This window comes from Salvia splendens, chromosome 15 (genome assembly GCF_004379255.2).
Source record: "Salvia splendens isolate huo1 chromosome 15, SspV2, whole genome shotgun sequence".
Lineage (NCBI taxonomy): Eukaryota > Viridiplantae > Streptophyta > Magnoliopsida > Lamiales > Lamiaceae > Salvia > Salvia splendens.
In genome coordinates, this window is record NC_056046.1 from 11,379,523 (window position 1) to 11,399,841 (window position 20,319).

The window sequence follows — 20,319 nt, forward strand, 5'->3', positions numbered from 1 at the left end:
TTGACAGTATTAAGTAGTAGTAGTAACATTTTAATGAGAATTTCATACATATAATGGAGTAATACTAATCCTTGTTTTGCACTAGCGGTTCTAACTAAAAGAAACTGAATATATTGTGATACTCTTCTCTGCCTGAATAATCATTACAAGTGAATAAAGCAAAAATGTTACATCCACAAATTCAACATTATCCATATGGAACTTGCACGGAATTGTACATTATAGCGGTGTTTTTGAGGGACAATTAAATTTAAGCCCATGAAACTCGGGAGGAAGTATTTTCCTTGAAATAATCAAACATAAAAAAACTAGGCAGCCACTGCCAGGATGCAGAAACATACACTAGGGGTCTTTTCCCCCTTCCAATTAGCAAGCTTCAATTCCTGAATATGATTGATTTACTTGCGATGCCGCCTCTTTGGTTCAGCTCTCTGTCTCTTGTCATCTTCCCACTCTCTATCATACATTCTGAAATCCAAAGTTAAGGCTGCAAAAATTAACTGAGAAATGCACGATCAAATAATATATATTTTCAACATGTGCCGCAGGTTAAAAATAAGGATACGGATCAGCATCACGGCGGGTTTTGTTGGCTGCTTCTTTGCTGTGGACCCGTAGGCCGGGCTCCTCAACATAATTTGGGCGTTGCACTATAGCCCCCTTGCGGTCAACCCTATCTCTTACATCATGAGTCTGCGGTAAACTAACTGGCATGGGTGCAGGTGAGGGTGCAGGTGGTAAATACTCTCCAGGTTCTGATGCCATATGCTCCCTTTTGAGTTTCCGTCTCTTAGTAGCATTTAAATCGACTTCTTCCTTGTTGGCGTTTGTTTTTTCCCTCTCCCTCTCATCCATCTACACATATCATTCATTTGAGAAAAAATGTGTAGTCTAAAACATACTTCCTTTGTTTCCTAAAAATAGAAACTTTTAAAACGGCACGGGTTTTAATGTAAAATTGGTAAAGTAAGAGTGAGATAGAAAAAAAAAGGTGTGCTAGTGAAAAATGGATATCACCTCATTAGAGACAAAGAACTTTCCTAAAATGGAGAGTTTCTACTTTTAAGAAACGGACCAAAAAAGAAAGAGTTTCTATTTTTAGGAAACGGAGGGAATATAAGAAACCTAGAGATTACTATGGTTCATATTTAATCTAAAATACTTCATAAGGTAAGTAGGGGTCGGGTCAGGTCAGAACCAGGATCGGTGACTATGTTGGATGACCGCCTCATCTATAGCATGTTCCTGGGAGGCTTAATATTTAACTTCGAATGTTCTAAAATTAGCAAGGAAGATCACCCAAGCATACAAAAGAATAAAGACGAGTGACACTTTCATGTACCTTTATTGATGTTGCATCACGCTCATCGCGCTTTCTATCTCGAAATTCATCGTCTCGTCTCCGCTTCGTGTCATCTTGTAATACTGAAGCATTCTCTTCAGATCTTCTCTTTTCTCTCTCATCATGCCTAGGTGAAAGCTTTTGTGTATGTCTTGCATTTCCAAATCGCCTATCAGTATCATCATCTCTCCTGCTGCTGGCACTAACAGATTGGGGGATCACATGAGGTGGCAGAGGTGGAGGAGGAGGCAAATTTTGCCCATGAAATTTTTCATCTCCATGAGATTTCTCAACAGATGCTTCATTATACCTTACTTTGCCTCTGTCATCTTTATTCCTATCATCCTTGGCCAGTCTATCAAAGTTCCTGTCCGCACCCCTTTCTTGTACTCTTTCAACCGAACGCTCTCTTCCATGCCTTTCCAGTGACCTGTCTCTCAATTTTTCAGATAAAAAATCATCGCCACGTGACTTGTCAGGGCGCTCTACTCTTTCCCGATGATCCCTATCATATCTTTCACTGCTCTTTTCTTTTGATTTATCCACTGCCCTATCTGTAACCCTGCTACTGACCTGTTCATCAGAGCCTGATTTCTCAGATGCTGCCATGTGAATTTTATCCGTAGCTCGCAAATCATTTGACCTCTCCCTTTCAGATAATCGAACCTCACCACTGTCCGTCTCTCTTGAATCAATGTCACTCTTGCGGCGTTTATTTAGTCGGTCAAGGTCTTCAGCAGGACTAGTTCTTTTTTGAGATTTCTCAGTAGACTTAGAAGTTGCAATAAGATTCTCATGCCTAGGAGAATGTGTAGACCTAGAAGATGATTGTTTCACATCAGAGTATTCCATCCCATCATCTTTCCCCCCATGAATCTTTGAATCAGAAGATTTTGAATTTGTGACCTCCACTTTTGTTTCAGAATGGAAGTCTGAAGATCTAGTGGATGAGTTAGTCACTTTAGCAGAAGCAGTAGAGGTAGCATTTCCTGAAATTCCAGAAGAAATTTTAGCAACTTCAATTAGACAGCTATCTAGGGATAAGTAGATATATGTATATACACATATATCACTAGAGGATGAACCTGAAGCTCTGCCAACGTTTTTTATTGGTTTATCATCTTCTTTAGCAGGATCTGTCTTCGCCGGCTTAGCAAGGGATCCAGCTGCTGAAGACCTTTTCACCACAGGCCTTGTCTGTAACCATAAGTTAATAGTTAAACAGCATATAAGTAGTAGTATATAGATATCATAAAATAATTAAAGGGAAAATGTCAAGGCATAGAGCTCTAGAAGTTCTCTGGTCCGTACCTCAGGTTCTTTAGCTTTTGAGTTCTCTTCCGATTGTCTGTTTGCTGATTCATCCACCTGTTTTAGATTGTCAACTGAGAATGCAAATCAGTTGACAGAAGAAAACATTGATCAGACACATTATGATCCCAGACTTTCAGCTTTCAATTAAGCTGGCTTGGATTTCAGCAAGTCAACTTTATCTTTCTATATTACCATCTGTTCTTCTAGAATCTCTGCCGTGATTCCCAGAATCCGAAAGCAAGTTTCCAACAGAAACAGTTCTGCCCCCCATTTGATCGGCCTGTGAAACAGCCCCATTTTGCAGGGTGTTAGCATTAGATGACAATGACCTAGAAGCAGGGGCTGGAGCAGCCTTTATATCTAGATAACCCATGCCAAATTCCTCATCTGTAACCCATGATGGCTGCCAACAGAAAGAAATGTAGAGATTAAGATTAACTCATATATTTTCTGAGTAAAGAAACAAATTGCTATATATATCCACAATGCTGGAACTCTGGAAAGTATACTGCAAGGTCACAATGATGATGTGAAGCAAACTAAACTCGAAACAAAATTTAACTAATCAAGGAAGCACATATCCCAGTTTTATAGCAATTTTACAAGCAAAAACTAACCATAGAATATTAGATCTCTCACTGGAAATCAGCTCTAGAAAATTACCTTAATATCACTTAATCGATAGGAAATGAAATTGTTTTCCAAACAGCTTCTACTCAGTTGGCTTGGTCAACTTTAATAACAAGATAAAAATAAGGTTTTTCACAGTTTACCTTTCTAGCAGCCAATGCTGCACCAACACCAGTTGCTAAAACTTTAAGATCCTCTCTTTCATCACTTTTTATTTTGGCCACCTGTGCAAAATAAAAAGAGATTGTTCTAAGCCTGATTCGTGCAAATCTAGTAACATTAAAAAAAACAATAGTTTACCCGCTTTTCAAGATTGATGCCAGTCTTACGAGTAACAGGAAAAACACTTGATATCTTAGTTAGCATAATGAGGGCATTCCGAATTTCCATATACTCAGTTGATTCCAAGCACTGAATGAGTAGCTTAGTGATCCGTTGGCTCCATTTCCAATGTACCTTCGAGCAAGATTATACTGATTTTAGTAGACGTGGAAAAAGAAACTGAATAATTTATGACCACCAATATAAACTCATTATACAACGTAAAAGGCAAAAGCGATTGTTGGGGTTCAGGTCTATAAAAGGCAAGTTGATATGATGGTGGTACATGGCTACATGCACATTCTCGAGCCCTGTAACAGTAAGTAGTACTGCATGGTACTTGGATATTAGTCAATTGACTGAATATCAGCTCAGTTAACACTGAGTGGACAGTGATTGACAACAACATGATTCAGAGGGCGAGGTGGCATGCAAAGTCAGACCAACATCAAGGCTCAATAGAAAATTATCATTTATCCACCGACCTACCTTGATAAATTGACCATAGGTGACACGCTGGCTGTTCGGATATCTATAATAGACAGCAAATCCTGGCATGTTCCCACACTCTCTCTCATATATTGATTCATCACTCTGCAGATAAAGTTCTAATTAACAAATGGGCATTCAAGCATTCAAAAGATACAAAATATCAAAAACTTGGAAGTGGTGTACAACAATAAACTCGGACCTTCCAATGATAAGCAGTTTTCAGTGTCTCAAATAAGAACCTTCCAAGTCGACCCACTTCATACTCAGTACAGCAGCATATCATCGGTTGTAATGTTTTGCATATCAAAACATCGATGTGATTTACAGTGTTGAAGAATGGTGTTCCTAAGGAATGAAGTGTATTAACAAAATTGGCGCAGTATACAGCATCTGGCATACTGAACGTGCAGCGAGGAAATATACAACGCTGCAGAAATTCCATGTTGATTTTTAAGGTATCTGGGCATGAACTCAGCCATGTATCCTTTTCATGAGCAAGTCGACGTCGTACAGACTCGACATGTTCTTCATGCTTCTGAAGTTCTGAAGTTAATCGATCAAGAGACTCTTGAATTCTTTCCTTATCTTTTTTCCTCTTAGCAATTGCAGAACTAGAATTATCCGAAAGTTCTTCAAGAGCTTTAAGAGATCCATGCAGCTTCGCAATTTCAGATTCATAACGATTTCTCGGTACATGGAGATCATACAATGTAAGACCCCAGAAAGTAGCGTACAAATCGGGAGACAAGCTATTCCATGCTTTTGGAGGCAGCATTGTCTTTACAGTGTCAAGGAGATTGAGCCATCTGCAAAAGATAACCTATTAATTTCAGCAGATAGCAACATGCTGTTATAGTGTTACCTATATTAATATACAAATGACATCAGCAATCAAAGTAAAAGTGAAAATCAGAAGATAAGAGATAGCCAGAATGGTTACGAGATATGTTTGCGAGCAGATCCAAGATCCAGAGCCAACGTAGAAAGCAAATCTGAAGCTTCAGACTCCATGTCAGCACTCGCAGGGTCCTCTTTTTCCTTACTCACTAAAGGCCAGAAGGAACTGGAACTATTCTGACACTTGAAGAGTCTCATCACTGGCCGATAAATCAAAAAGGCGACCTATATTATACAGAAAGGAACAACAATGCTTTAAGTACTAGATTCAATATTTACTTGAGCAATTTGTTATGCATTAAAACTTGCATAACTTCAATAGCTTCACACACAAACAAACAAACAAGAAAGAGTTCCAAGGAATAAAAATTAAATAAAGAGACCTCAGGATCAAGATGATATTGATGCACAAGTTCATCAAGAGTGGGAATAAGTAAAGCATAACTTGACGTAGGTGTCACCGCACTACACAGAAATTCCACATACTGCAGGAGGGTCCCATGGCATCTATCAAACTGTTCACAGACCATTTTTATATAAGGCACATCTGCTTTAATAACAACCCTGGAAAACAATTACACAGCATTAGAAAATTGTTACATAACTGAGACCACTCATTGGCAATCAATGCAAATGTGTAAAATGCCAGCAATAGTCTGTTCATCTCGTGAAAATGGTAACCAAAATCTAGAGAGCTTACACAGAACGATGCTGAGCTATCAGCAGCAAAAGGGGAATGGCCAATTTGGGTTCTTCCTTTGCGAATAAAGAATCTCTGAGTCTGTTCATGGACTTCATTAGTGCCTGTTACCATAGGGGAAGACCTCTTAAAGTCTATAAATTAAATTTTTAATATGCAGTCATTTAGAGGGGTAGACTATTTCACAATTCAAGTATTCAACAAACACCATATAAAGCTAATATAGAAACGAATATAAGTACGATAGTTGTCATGGATAAGTAGGATAATGATTACTGTCAAGTACCAAACAAGTAAATTCACAAATGAGCTACAGTGAGTTTTGACTCAGTATGTTGAAAAAGCACCTTGTTATTCCTTGGCATGCCAAATGATGTTGCCTGATAACGGAGTGTATCACTTCCAGCCATCGCATCCAATTGATCCTCCGTCATGTTTTCAGTGTATTGGACATTAGCCATCTGTTGAATTAGTTCCTGTAAAGAATCCATGAAAACACATATGCAGATGTTCAGTAACATGTATGAGATGAGAAACACATCTTTTGTACTCCCTCCGTTCCATAGTAATGGAGGCATTTCTTTTCGGCACGGAGATTAAGAAAATTTGTGTTAGGTGAGTTAAGTAAAGAGAGAATAAAGTGGAAAATGAAAAAGGTAGAGAGATGAAGAGGAAAAAAGTAAGAGAGAGTAAAGTAGGTGTGGAAAAATGTGTTGACTTTTACTAAAAAGGAAAATGACTCTATTACTATGGAACGTGCCAAAATGGCAAAATGACTCTATTACTATGGAACGGAGGGAGTATAAGAAACCATGGAGCATTTATAAACACAATATACTATAGCAATAAACATGTACTGACAAAAATCAGGAAATTACAACCTGCAGTAGGACAAGCTCAATCCCATTGCCCCTTTTCAACTGATTGACGAGATATTGGAAAAGGCCCCTGAGCTCCATCGACGGATACTTTTTACACCTAAAATAAATAAAATAAGGTTCCTTAACCATATGCCAGGCCTTACATCTAAAGCAAACAGAAAAACTCAAAAATAATCAAGTAACAGTCAACTAAAAATATATGGACTCAACAACAGGATTTATAAAAAATTGACAAACTACTACAATAACCCATGATTCAAGGAAGTTAGAACTCAGGTTATCCTTCTAATTCATACAAAATACAGAAATTGTTCAAACATTGTCGTTATGATTTACATAGCACCACAGGAAAACCAGCAGTGTATATAAGAAAAGACTTTGCATAAGACAGAACTTAACGCTTAGAGAAACAAAGATCAAAGTTCCAGGCTCTTCAACAAAATTTTATCCTTAAACAAACTATTAAAGATATTTAGCAATGGGGACAGTGGACAAACCAAACGACAAGGTTTGTGAGTGAAACTAGACATTTAATATTAATCTTTTGTGTGTTTAGAGAATTAAACTATAATCACAATTTTTTAATCACTAATAATTCATCTACCTACTACCATCAGCATGCAGACACCCTATAGTCTTAAGTAAAGATATAGTTTTCAGAATCACTTATAATTAATTTCATTACTGCATAATAAAGATTTTCACTTATGCTGGTCCTAGTTAGAATCAACTTTGGATGGGCACATATGGTCCATATCACCTCAGAAAAGGCTGATTCAGGTATAGCCTTTACAAGTTGCCAGCATAAATAACACAGGCTAGCAACCAACTCAAGCTAAAAGAAACGGTAACAAAATTGAAGGTGCGATCAAAAAAATATGAGCAATAGTTTGCAAAGAAATTCCAGTGGTATACTCTGTCCAAATAACTAAAAGAATATCCTTTGACCCACACTCGTCAACAATGGAAAACATGCAAAATAGTTTTGAGTAATATCACATCATCGACTCCAACAAAATATCATACTTCAACTATGAACAAACTACAATGAAACATTAGACATCTATTCCCAGACTGCCCTTCAACCAACATCAATCAAGCAAGAGAACCCCAACAAATGTAAAGATTATTACTAGTATTCTTCAATATGGAGTCATGGACACTAAAAAGAAATGCCTAGTGCTACAATTGTAGGTTACTTGATATTGACTAAAAATAAATATTTCAAGAATTTTTCATCTTAGAACCAATAAGACATTAGTCACTCTACTCACAGTGCAAGCACCGCAACAGGAAGATGGAGCATAGAAACATAAACTGGTGATCAAATCAAGAATTTGTTTAATTAATATTATATGGCAATATAATATTGTATACAATGTATATCCAACATCGATATGTTCGTAAATCTTACAACTTACTAGCCTTGATTGACATCAAACTCATGTTTCTGTCAAATGCCTCTCAATCATACATTCATTTGGACATCGAAACTTCAGAGCTTTGGTGGATGATGCACAAGAAAAACAAGAGTGCCCTTCTTCAAAGCACCAATGGCAGAAAGAAAACTCATTTGATCTTCCCAATTAACCCCAATATTAATCGCTAGAAGGATGAAGTGCTAAAAGAGTATGCTTGCCAACAGAACTCCAATACAATCCTCTCCTTAGCAGGATTGCATACGCTAAAAATTACCAATAATGCCACCTTGAGGGGTTAAACAGAAGAGAAGCAGTTCTTGGTCATTCTTGTCCAAGTGCATCTCTTAGTAGAGCTCATGGATGATTTACCCATGACCAAGGCAATAAGCAACCAACACATTAAGAGGGGTAATAAATCACTTGGAATATTCATTGTCTCCAACACATAGCAATAATCTGAACTCCACCCTATAATTGGGTCTTATGAAGTCCAAAAAAGTAAGAAATGCAGTAGAGTATGGCCATAAGCGTTTACACCACCCCCAAAAATTTAATTACTTCTTCAGTACCCAACATACTCCATTTGTTTTGACAATCACTCCCATTGGCAAAACAGATACGTCTAATGGATTCGAGAATATCTTAGCAATGACAATAACCATCCCATTTTCAAACTACCAGTTCAGATTATGATCAACTTTGTTCACCTAAGACGTCAAACAGATCATACTCTCCACAAGCAATGAGCTAATAGCTAGAGCCCTCTGATGTTAATGAAGTTAAAACACCAAGATGACAAAATCTAACCAACACCAGCAAATCCGTTCCGATATAAAATGGCAATCTTCCACTAGCCAAAGTAGCTAGCCCACCCAATCTCCTCAGGACAATAGTTGGGCACCAAGAGAGAATACAGAAACTACATGGGCAGGGAGGATAAGGCATTTCCTCGCCTCTCAGACAGGCTTCTTTACCCCAAATTAAACAAACATTCCTTGTCTAGTGATCAGATTTATTTTGATCGTTGTGAATGCAAAACAGGAAGGTAAACTGTATAGCCAATCTGCCAGATCCACCACATCTCTAGCTCCCACTAACCAGCATCTCCAGAAAATAACCCGCAAACTGGGTAGAGCATTAGCTGGGGAAATCTAAGTTCTTTGCAGAAATAATATATCACATTTAGACTAAATTGTTATATAAGTGCAAAACAATTCCCTAGATAAAAGTTTTCCAGAAAAAAAAAACAAAAGCAAAGAGAAAAAATATGAACATGACCCAACACCTTGAAGAACATATAAAAAAAAGGTACAGAAAGGGTAAAAGATGAAGTAGAAAACTACAATTTTTTTAATTTAAAGCAAGCACTTCACAGAGAAAACTAGTATATGTTCACCAATTAAACCATTTGGATTCATGTAAAGACAAATACACATCAAATAAAGAATTTCAAAGGCATCACATACTCAAAAAGGAAGAAGACAAATCAGCAGTATATCATAAACATATAACAAGCAAGTCAAAGCTATATAGTGGTGAAAAAGATCCATACAAGTGACCCCAAAATGACGCCAGCGATTGGAGCCAATCCGACAAATTGAGGCCATCATCTTTTAGCTTTTCACGTCCACCTTGAGCCAAGCGTTCAATCACAACATACTCCAATATATCATACTCGAGCTGTTAAGAAAGCAGAAAGCATTAGAAATAATTAAACGATGAGGGTGTGCAAACTAAATAAGATTGTACACGGAAAATCATGATGATATAGTAAATTCTTCCAAGACACGAGAAAAATACTGAAGGCAGCTGCTTCATGATAGTGTGCATCTCATGCACTATTTTGTGGGAAGGATGCAAAAATTATGAAAAGAACGTCCTCCAGGTCATAAGACCTCAGCTTTTAGTCTGTAATACTATTACTACAAAGAAAGTTACAAAACCAATTTAATGAACTCTGCACCTCACAGCACAAAAAAGTGGGCAAACTGCAGAAATTATCTGATTTAATAGACTTTGCATGTCATAGCACAAAGATAATAAGCAGACCAAATAAAATGTCCTTCGGTTTAGGATGTTGAAAAAGAAACTCAATTAATGATTCAGGGTATGGGTGTTCTGATCATCTAATCACAAAAATACCAATGGTGTTCCGAGTGCTTCTTTGCTACCATTATTAAAACAAGCACTGAACCAATGAGATTGTGAAATATATTTTTCATATCCAATGTTCTCGAATACATAAGAAATGCTGAATTAAAATTTTCCTAAATTAGAACATACAATTTTGTTTTAGTAAGAAAAAAACAGCTAGGGAAACTAGAAAGTCAAAAACCTACCTGCATACTCATATTCTTTATCAGAAACGAATACTTTGGTGAATAAGTTGCAAAAAAACAAATAAGAATATAAGATGAAGAGAGAGAAGAATAAAGTCATAGATGATATACCTGAGTCAAGTACTTAAATGCATCGACAACTGGAGTGATCATATCCCTGTAAGCCTCTATCTGCGTATTAGAGTAGTCAAATACTCATATTCATTTATTTAGCTAAAGGCTAAGTATTAACTGAACTAATCTACTGAGCTACATATACAACCTGATGAACAATTGTTCGAAGAACTGTCATTGGATTGGCATGAGCCAATTTAGCAACCATTCTTCCAAGCTGCTTAAGATTTTCCTTGGCAAGGCGTTTTAAAATTCTTCGAGTATCCAACTACAGAAGATGATCATTTTACTACACATTACTAGATGAATGAAACAAAGCACTATAAGCAAATAATTTGTACCCTTGCGGTTTGCCTGGCTGCCAAAATCATGGGAAATCGTTCATCATCTTTTTCCCATTCGCCGTATAAACGATAGCGCACCTAATGGAAAAAAAATAAGACCATAACTCAGATAAACTGAACTGATTCTAAATCGGAAGATCGAAACATAGGATTTGTTTTAAATAGTAACCTCGTAAGGAAGGAGACTTAAAAGTTCCCATATTTCCTGACCAACTGCAGGATTTGCAGGTATCAACTGCAGAGAAGGAAGCAGGCACATTCCAAGTGCTTCATCGATTCTCAATCTTGCATCCTTCAGGTGAAGGCGAGGATTTTGAATTCTCTCCGTAACAGAATGGGAACCAAATGCCCCATCATCATTAACAAGATCCAGTGCACACATGTAATAACCTCTGAGCACTCTGGATATCTGCACAAGGTACAGAGATCAGGAAAGAGAACTTAAGAAAAGGAAACAGTAAGCACGATAAATGCCAGGATTAGGATGACAGACCTTCTGCAGTAACAAAGCATCACGGTAGAGATAGGGTCCAGCAGAAGCAAGCATTTCAAATAGTTCTTTTGGTAAATTGATGAATGATCTATTTGAACTTCCGAGATTCGAATCAGCACTAGAAGCAGAAGAAGTGCCAGCGGTTGAAAGTTGTGTTTGACATACTAATTTGTAAGCTGGTAATATTGTTTTTTCAATGAGTCTGGACAAAAAGACAAAAGAAGTAACATTAGAATTTCATGCTAGAGGAAATGACATAGCATTTTCATTTTTAAAATTGAAACCTTACTGCACAAAATATGATCCCTTACCTAAACAATCCACGACTAATTTGCACATACTCCATGGGATTAAGGAGGGAAAGGCGCTCCAACAGTTGATGAGCATGAAACCTGATACATCAAATGCAAAGAGTAAGTCGCACCATATCTTGGTTCTTAATGGAAATTATCTACTATCCCCATTGGCTTAGATAGAAGCTAAAGGCATAAATAGAGGCTTTAAGGAAATGAAAGTGGAGGTGGGGGGCAGGGGTTCAGGACATGAGTATTTAAACCTGGAAAATTCTAGACCGAAGGGTTAATAACTCGATAAAGCAAGGTATGAATCTACACCTAATGGGTCGAAATCATTGAGACTGTTCTTGAGATTATCCAGGATATTACATGGAATTTCAGCTGATACATCACCATTGCACTGACCGTCTTTAGGTGCAGATGATACAACTGTGATATGGCCCTCCAACATTGATAATCTTTTGCATTATTTATGTGGTCATTATTACTATTGTGCCTCTATCTGATTTGGTTTAATTTCATCAGTGACGATGACTAATTTACAATCCATAAACGGATCACACAGAAAAGCTTGTTAGTAGACAACCTTTTGCTTATTGGTGCCCAAGGGAATCAATGTTCCATAAATATGCTTCCCAACTGAACCAAAGATCTACATTCTGGAAGGTTTCCAGGTTTTCAACTGTAAATTGCTAAAGGACTTCAGTAGTGTGTACATGCAAGTTGAGGATATACTATTACCAACAGTTACACATATTACATGCCATACCAGTCCTTCTAACAAATCAAAAACCTAGTTCACGACCAGTAAGGAATAAGACCAACACCAATAAAACATAGAAATAAAGTAAAATCCACCAAAAGGAAGCATCATATAACTGAAATTGATCTGATAAGGACATGATAAAGCAAAAAAGATTGAAAGAGAGGAGGGATTAGAGCAGATGCTGGCTCAGAATCAAGAAAATTTCCATATAACTTAAATTAGATAGTTTCAGTTTACCAGTCATCCACAGCAAGGAAGCCCATCAGTAAGCCTAGAGGTTGATTATTAGCAAGATCTGGTGATCTTTCACCAACAGCCATTGTTTCCAAGTCAAGAGCAGTAAAAAGATCTACAGTTACATCTCCTTGTTTCTCGTCATCCATGAGATCCTTTCCGGTGGCAGCTAGATTTATTTTCCCAATTTTATTGGCCTATTCACCCCAGAGGAACAACAGACAATTAGGTGCAATATGTACAGCCAACGAAAAAAGTTGAGTAGAGAAAGAAAGCAAAAAAAGTATACAGCAGTAAATGGTGAGAGATCTCAACAAATAAACAGAGTGATCATGCTTTCAAAATGAGACAGTGATGCCAATCAGGATAAATTTGAGTGATCCATTGATATCTGAGTAATGAAACCCAATATAAATGAAAAAGCATCTAATGCGTGACAATCAATAAGGGTGTCACAGAAAAATGGAATGACTAATGAAATTAGAAAGAAGTGCATTCTGCAAATAACAAAGTAACCAAGTAAAGGTTTCAACTACCTCATCAAGCCTCTTAGCTGAAAAGGCAGTATACTGCTCAAATGCATCTTCGTCTTTTGGAAGTAAATGTGGATATCTGAAGACGTACAATATCAAATGTGAGCAGCTGTTTGAAAGTTCAAAAAAAAGAATTCTTGACAGATTTGTTAGCGTTACAGGATAAAGGCCCAAGGTGATTCATGAAAGATGAAGTCACAAAAGAATTATCACACGGATACGAAATAAAAACTCAGACCATTAGGTCATGAGATTCCAGAAAAATTATTGGATTTTAGCATAAGAGGAGAAAAATGGAATCACGAGATAAGAGATAGTGAGCTGATGAAAACAAAATATGGTAGAAAAGTCCTGGCTGCAAGGTCAAGGCATAGAGAAAAGTTTTGAAACCCTCTTCACATTATTAGACATGTCCATAACAGAATATGACTGCATTAACCTCAGCATCCTGCTAATCATTCTCATGCATATGTCAACAGATTCAACACTTAATACGTAAATGATATATATACAAGAAATGTTATGTTACATACCTTATGTGAGCATCATCCACAAACATTGGTGTTTAGTCTGCGTTAGCATTAGTTTCTTTTGTTCTATGCATTTAGTGTGATTCTAATATCTTAAATATATTTATTGAAATAATTAATTATACAAATTGCATAAAATCAATGTTCGATTTGTGCTTTTATTCATTTATGTAATTTATAGAACTAATTAATGATGTAAATAATAGATCTCGGGGTGTTGGAATCAAACTAAACGTATAAAACAAAACAAATAAGGTTAGTGTGGACTAAACGAGAACATAGTTCATTGGTCACGAATGGTTCTCACACAAGACATGTAGCAAAACAAATAATGCTAACATAAGAATTTCTCACACGAATAGATATGCATACGATTGACACCAAATATTAAAAACCACCAAATTGTTTTATTTATGCAGCTTCTGAGTATTTAGTGGATAGAGACAAAGGAGATGTGAGTTTTTATGAAACTTGATTGCATACTATCAGATCAAAGTGCATGTAAACCAGCTTATAATCCAAAGAAAATGTTCACAGAATTCACTCACATGCTATCAACATCAATGAACTCTTTCTTCACCATCAAAGCTGTTAGCTGATAAAGCCCACTCGGTACAAGAGCGTTGACTTCATTGCGCTGAAAATACTGGAACTTGAATCCAAGAATTTGTGAAGCATGGGACTGCATAAAATAAAATAAAATAAAATAAAACCCCAATCACGCCCTCGATATAGTATTAAAAAGCATAAAGATACACTTAAGGTCTATGTGAAAACAAAAGAAAGATTGTAAAAACTGTAAAATCGTCACTAGAATACCTTGGGAAATATTGGAATCAGGTCCAAGAAAACACTGTTATCAAGCTGAAGCTCAAAACATTCCAACACCTTCAAATAAAATGTCCAGCGGTAAGAAATGAACAGATGGAAAAATACGTAAGCAAATAATTAGCATAACAGGCATCCAACTTACAATATCAAAAACGCGATTAGGGTCAAGATCAAAGTGGCCGATTAAAGACTGCAATAATTCAGAAATCAAATATCAGAAATAAGAATCAATGGTACATAAAAGTACAGATAAAACACAGAATTTCCATAACCTTAATTATGCCAACTGTTGCAGCTGATTGATTTTCAGTCGATACTTCTGGAACTTGACAGAGGAGGGTGACCTGAAAGACACCGGCTATGTAATTATTGACCAAGGGGAAAAAATTAATCATTAACCAATGTTTATGGAGCAAAAACCCAGTTCAATCCACTCACTCAAAGAATTCTGAAACTGGAGAGACTGTAATCTGGGATATTTGTAGGAATAAGTGATTTTGTTTAATGTTTTTGAGGTTGGAAATAATACGTGATTGTTAATCAAACATCTTTCATATTACTGTTTGGCAGAGAGACAAATGAAAAAACAGACACGGTCCAGCTAAACAATTTATATCATTTCAAAGAAATGTTTTTACTACAAACCAACTGAAAGTTTACAGCAAAAGATGAGATATCTATTTTAAAACCAACATAGACTGAACCAGTGGAATATATCTATTTTAAAACCAACATAAACTGAACCAGCAAAAAAACTAAGATTATCACTCCAAGAGAAAATTCCAAGACAAAGAAATTGATCTCTGAAGATTGATACTCCTAGTATATAATGTTCACCAGGAAAAAAAATCCTCACTACAACAGCCAATTCAGTCAAATTATTTCTGAACCCTTATCAAGACATTAAGGCTTCTTTTAAAAGAAACAAATTCCCATAATTTGCTTTAGCACACAAATGAACATGATCTAGATGAACTTTTTAACACAAGTCACATAGTGGTTATAGATTCACCAAATTGAGAGCATGAAATTGCTGACAAAAAAGCCCATGGGTTAATTAAACATAAAAACTCAAATTCTGCGGAAGCAGCAGCGTAAATGTTACCAGTTTGGCGTAGCCTTCACTTTCTTCACGAAGCAAGTTAAATTTAGTTTGTTGATAAAGAAGTCGTGTGTTGACCCGGACCTGAAACCAGAAATTGTACTTTCAAGAACAAATCGAACTATATGTTCAACTGTAGACATGCATTGCTACAAACTTTCCAGTATGTGCAACTGAAGCTCAAAGTACCTCCTTCGACTTCAAATCTGCAGCCTTTATTTTAATCATTTCACACTCCCACAAAAAATCTTCCTACAATATAAGTGCAAACGAACTGTCAGCTGTTCTGCCTCTATGAATAATGTTTCCTCTCAATATATGAAAAAAAAACAGCAGCTCAAACTAAATATTCTCACATCACAACGCTCCTGGAAAAATCTCAATGGAACCAGCGCAGAGTCCACCAGCCATTTTGCCTAAAATGAAAGGAAAAAACTAGAAGGGTCAATATCATAAGAAAGTGGCAACCATTAGAAAATAAATGAAGGCATACTTTCGAGGAATGATTTCTGAAAGGCCTAGCAGTTCGCAGAGAAATTATTTACCACCATATCAATTCATAGTTACATTAATATTTCAGCACAGAGCTATTACTCAAAGTACTAAGGTAATATAGCATGTGAACTCAAGATAGGGCAGGTTTGCAATTTGTTATACCTTCTCATTTTTAGTAACTCACTGACTGTATTAATTTCTGTAGCACAACATAGATAAAATCCATACATCAGTTCACAGAGAAATTATCTACACCATATCAATTCAAAGTTACATTAATATTTCAGCACAGAGCTATTACTCAAAGTACTAAGGTAATATAGCATGTGAATTCAAGATAGGGCAGGTTTGCAATTTGTTATACCTTCTCATTTTTAGTAACTCACTGACTGTATTAATTTCTGTTGCACAACATAGATAAAATCCATACATCAGAACCATTTTTTATAACTACTCCCTCCGTCCCACAATAGGAGTCCTATCTAGTTATGGCACGGGTTTTAAGAAATGTAAAGAAAATGTGAGTTGAATAAGTTGGTGGAATGTGGGGCCTACTTACCATTTATGGTAAAAGTGAAATAGGACTCTTATTGTGGGACAGAGGGAGTAGTTGCTATTGCACGTTAGAATTGCAGGGTGCAGCCCAACATTGGATCACTGGATCCTAGTTCCTAATGAGATATTTTTTTCCTTAACATTGTTTAGATTATCTATCTGTTAAACAAAAATGCTATCCATGGTGTTCCTCTAAAATGTTCCACACTAAAAACATGGTTATTAGATCAGATTTGTACAAATGTTATTTCTTGTAGAGCAAGTATGCATTTTCCTAGTTAAGGTATGACTCTGTTGTGTAAATAGGTGCTTTAATTACTAAATGGGCACACAGAAAATGTCCCCAGTATTATGTCTCTACTCGTATACTCTGATTCAAAAATAGTGAATTCCTGTAGTTCTAGAATCGCAGGGAAATTTGTATTATTTCTTTTGTGGGGAGGGGTCATTGAGAGAAACATGGTAGTATATTGTAAATTCAAAATAAGATGATCATGAACTCTTACCAGTTTGATAAGACGGGAGCGGTATTCACCAGGCATGGTGAGCTGGAAGGAATTAGAAATGCATTAGATCGAGTTGAATATAAAAATGTAATTTCGTATCCACACAGACGTTATCGGATTCTATCATACAATCACAATTATAAATGCATAGAAGCAGCCAAACTCATAGCAGTAAATTCAATTTTAATGCATGTGAGTTACGTGAGAACAATAACATCTGCTGGAACAGTCAACACATTCAATCAGTTATTTGCTACCTCTCCAAGGATTCATTTACTTGATCAGAGGTTTAGCCGAATAGAATTTTGATGATTATGCAGAATTCATCCTCTCTTTTCCAGTGACAATCAAATCAACATTGAGAATTAATCACTACACAGGTCTCATACCTAATATTCTTAATAAATATGGTCAGTTTCAAAATGGTGGCTTGATCAGGGATAGCTAGGCAGAAGGATGTAGAAGAGTAAATTAAGTTTGAGTGATATTCCAGTTTACTGGTATAAACATGCCATACCAAATCCAATAAGGCACTTCTTGGGATATACAACTGTGAATTCAGATTCTCTTTCAGCAGACTAAATTAGACAGGTTCTATATCTTGCATCATGTTGTCACTAACACGTGCTCCGCATCTCAGTTATATGTGCACTATAAGGTGTTTTTCATACAAACCTCGCAACATCACAATTAAATTGCTAATGGCAAAAGAACAAGCCCAAGAACCATTACAAGGTTGGTTGATTTTAAGAATACCAGAAACATAGAGGCTACCAACAGAGATAAATACAATAACCTGTAGATGGAAAGAAATTTTTTTTTCTACTACAGAGTTTTCTCGTAAATGATCTAAACACAAATTCCTTCTGGTCTGAATGTGTACTATGTACTGTACTTCATAGGTATAACTTCTTTCTCTTCTCACGTAGAATGTTATGTTCATAAGCAAACTAAAGGAAAAGCTCAAACCAATTGCACAAAATTACTACAAATACATGATGACAATATCCAATGAATGTGTTAAAAGAACTAACGTCTTGAGCCATCTGGGAAACAATATCAGCAAAATATGATCCCACATCCCCTTCCAGATCACTATCTGAAAATTCCACTGCCTCCAACGCCACTTTACATTTCTGATACGGCAGGTCCCCTCGGACCTAGCCAAAACAATGCGAACATTCATTAGGGAAAAACAGAATTTACTGAATCCAGCAGGCAGTAGAAACCCAGCAAAAAAACCTTTCCAGGAATTTTATCGCCCAAAAGAAAAAGGTTGAGGGTACTCAAGTACCCAACCTAGGAAAGTAAAGCACCGATAATTGCAAAAAATCCCCCTCCCCCCGCCCCAAGTCTCCCACGAACAAGCACACTCCTCCCCAAACTACTACCGGGATAAACAACTAGGGGTGCAGAGAAACAGGGAGGAAACAACTAATATTACCATGGTGTAGCATAGTTCGTAGAGAAATCGGAGAATATGAGCAGGAGAATCAAATTTGAAATTCGGATTCGGATTCTTCAATTCTTTAACGGCGTCCTCCGTCACATGTACACACTCCAGCGGCGGCAGAGACATTGTTTCAGCTTTCTGTATGAGTAATCAAGCTGCTGGGTTTGAAGTGAATTGCCGCAAAATGGAATCAGAGCGGTAAACCACAGCAGAGTGGCGGAAAGGTTGTTTCCGAGCTTCTCATTAGCCGATGATCGAAGAGGGCTTCTTATTCTTAGGGTTTCAGGCGAATTTCTTCGCGTACAAGGGTTTGGGATTTGGGGATTTTGGTGTCCTTTATATTATTCTCTTTGTTTTTATTGTTTAACTATACTACTTCGTCCCGGCCACTGCCTTAGGCCATCCACAACGTTGTTCCTATACCGTTCCTTAAACCAGGGCCACACTGTACTTTTTTACTCCATTCCTTAACTAAGGAACGGAACCTGCAACCCTCCGTTCCTTAACCGTTCCTTAACCGTTCCTTAAATTACTATTCATTCAATTTCATTTTTTTTATTTCCAACCCAATTCAATTTAAATAAACACACTTTATTAAAAAACAAACACACTTTATTAAAAAACACACAACATTAAAAAAAATTACAACTTAAACTTAAAAAAATAAAAAGCACACAATTAAAATCCTAAAAAAATTTGACGCATTTGTTCATACGGATCCATTAGTTTGATTAAATTTGGGAGAAGAAAAATAGAGTTGATTTGAGATGAAAATTGGGGTGGAAATAGAGAGGAATAGATGTGTGTTTGTGATTGAAATGAGTATGAAATAGGAGTATTTATAGAGTAAATAAATAAAATAAAAATTAAAAAAAAATAAAAAAACGGATATAAAAAAAACGGTCTCATTGCCGTTGCAAAAAAAAATTATTAAATTTGAATTTAAAAAAAAAAGAATTATTGCGTCACCCGACGAAGCCCACTCGCGGGGCAGCGAGTGGGCTTCACGCGTCGAATGGGAGGCCGCCACGTCGCCTCGGCGCGTGGCGGAACGTTCCGTTCCGCGTTCCTCCGGAACGGAACGCGGCACGGCATAGGAATGGCGACGGCACGGAACGGCGACGGAACGCATCCCGCAACGCGTGCCGCCGCGGAACCGTTCCGCCGGAACGGCATAGGAACCGCAACGGCACAGCGTTGCGGGTGCCCTTACATGTATATTCATACTAGTATAGTATTTTGAAAAAACATAGCCACCGTAATTATATTAGGAGTAGTAATATTTACAATAATAATCTAACATAGAGCTTTAACCACCGTGAATCAAATTTAGTATTGATAAATAATGTTTTAACAATATTGTATTTGTATTAGGCCATTCACAATAGGCGCCCAGCGACCGCCCAGCCGAGCGCCGGCGCTGGGCGGTTCGCTGGGCGATCTATTGCAGCCGCCCAGCGGGCGATTGGAGAGAGAAACCGCGCAGCGCTGGGCGGTCGCGTGGCGCTGGGCGGTCCGTTCGGCGCTATTGCAGCGCCCGGATCGCCCAGCGCACCGTCTAGCACGAAAATTAAATTTTTTTTCCGAAACACTATATATACGCGCTTTGCTCGTCATTTTCATTCGCACCACTTATTTTAACGAGTACTCTCTCTATCTTAATTTCTGTTCAAGATCAACAACGGGAAATGGATCTCAACAACGAGTCTAGTTCCGGGAGTAGCGGGTCA

The 20,319-nt window shown here is 37.1% G+C and overlaps 1 protein-coding gene across 1 annotated transcript; it reads right to left on the reverse strand.

Annotated features, from left to right (window-relative positions):
- Positions 1-88: 88 nt before the first annotated feature.
- LOC121769000 (THO complex subunit 2-like) lies at positions 89-18,922 on the reverse strand. The gene is made up of 34 exons (XM_042165636.1): positions 18,581-18,922; positions 18,171-18,296; positions 17,137-17,178; positions 15,937-15,996; positions 15,770-15,832; positions 15,584-15,664; positions 14,751-14,822; positions 14,621-14,668; positions 14,467-14,535; positions 14,196-14,329; positions 13,121-13,196; positions 12,588-12,781; positions 11,600-11,680; positions 11,289-11,490; positions 10,965-11,204; positions 10,793-10,873; positions 10,600-10,719; positions 10,449-10,508; positions 9,551-9,678; positions 6,578-6,674; positions 6,044-6,172; positions 5,697-5,800; positions 5,380-5,560; positions 5,040-5,221; positions 4,299-4,905; positions 4,097-4,201; positions 3,587-3,742; positions 3,430-3,510; positions 2,849-3,059; positions 2,654-2,727; positions 2,428-2,539; positions 1,343-2,331; positions 566-855; positions 89-468 (listed from the first exon to the last, which is right to left on the reverse strand). Exons 1-34 carry the CDS (start codon positions 18,713-18,715, stop codon positions 399-401), a joined length of 5,400 nt encoding a protein of 1,799 aa, XP_042021570.1. The 5' UTR covers positions 18,716-18,922; the 3' UTR covers positions 89-398.
- Between the last annotated feature and the right edge of the window lie 1,397 nt (positions 18,923-20,319).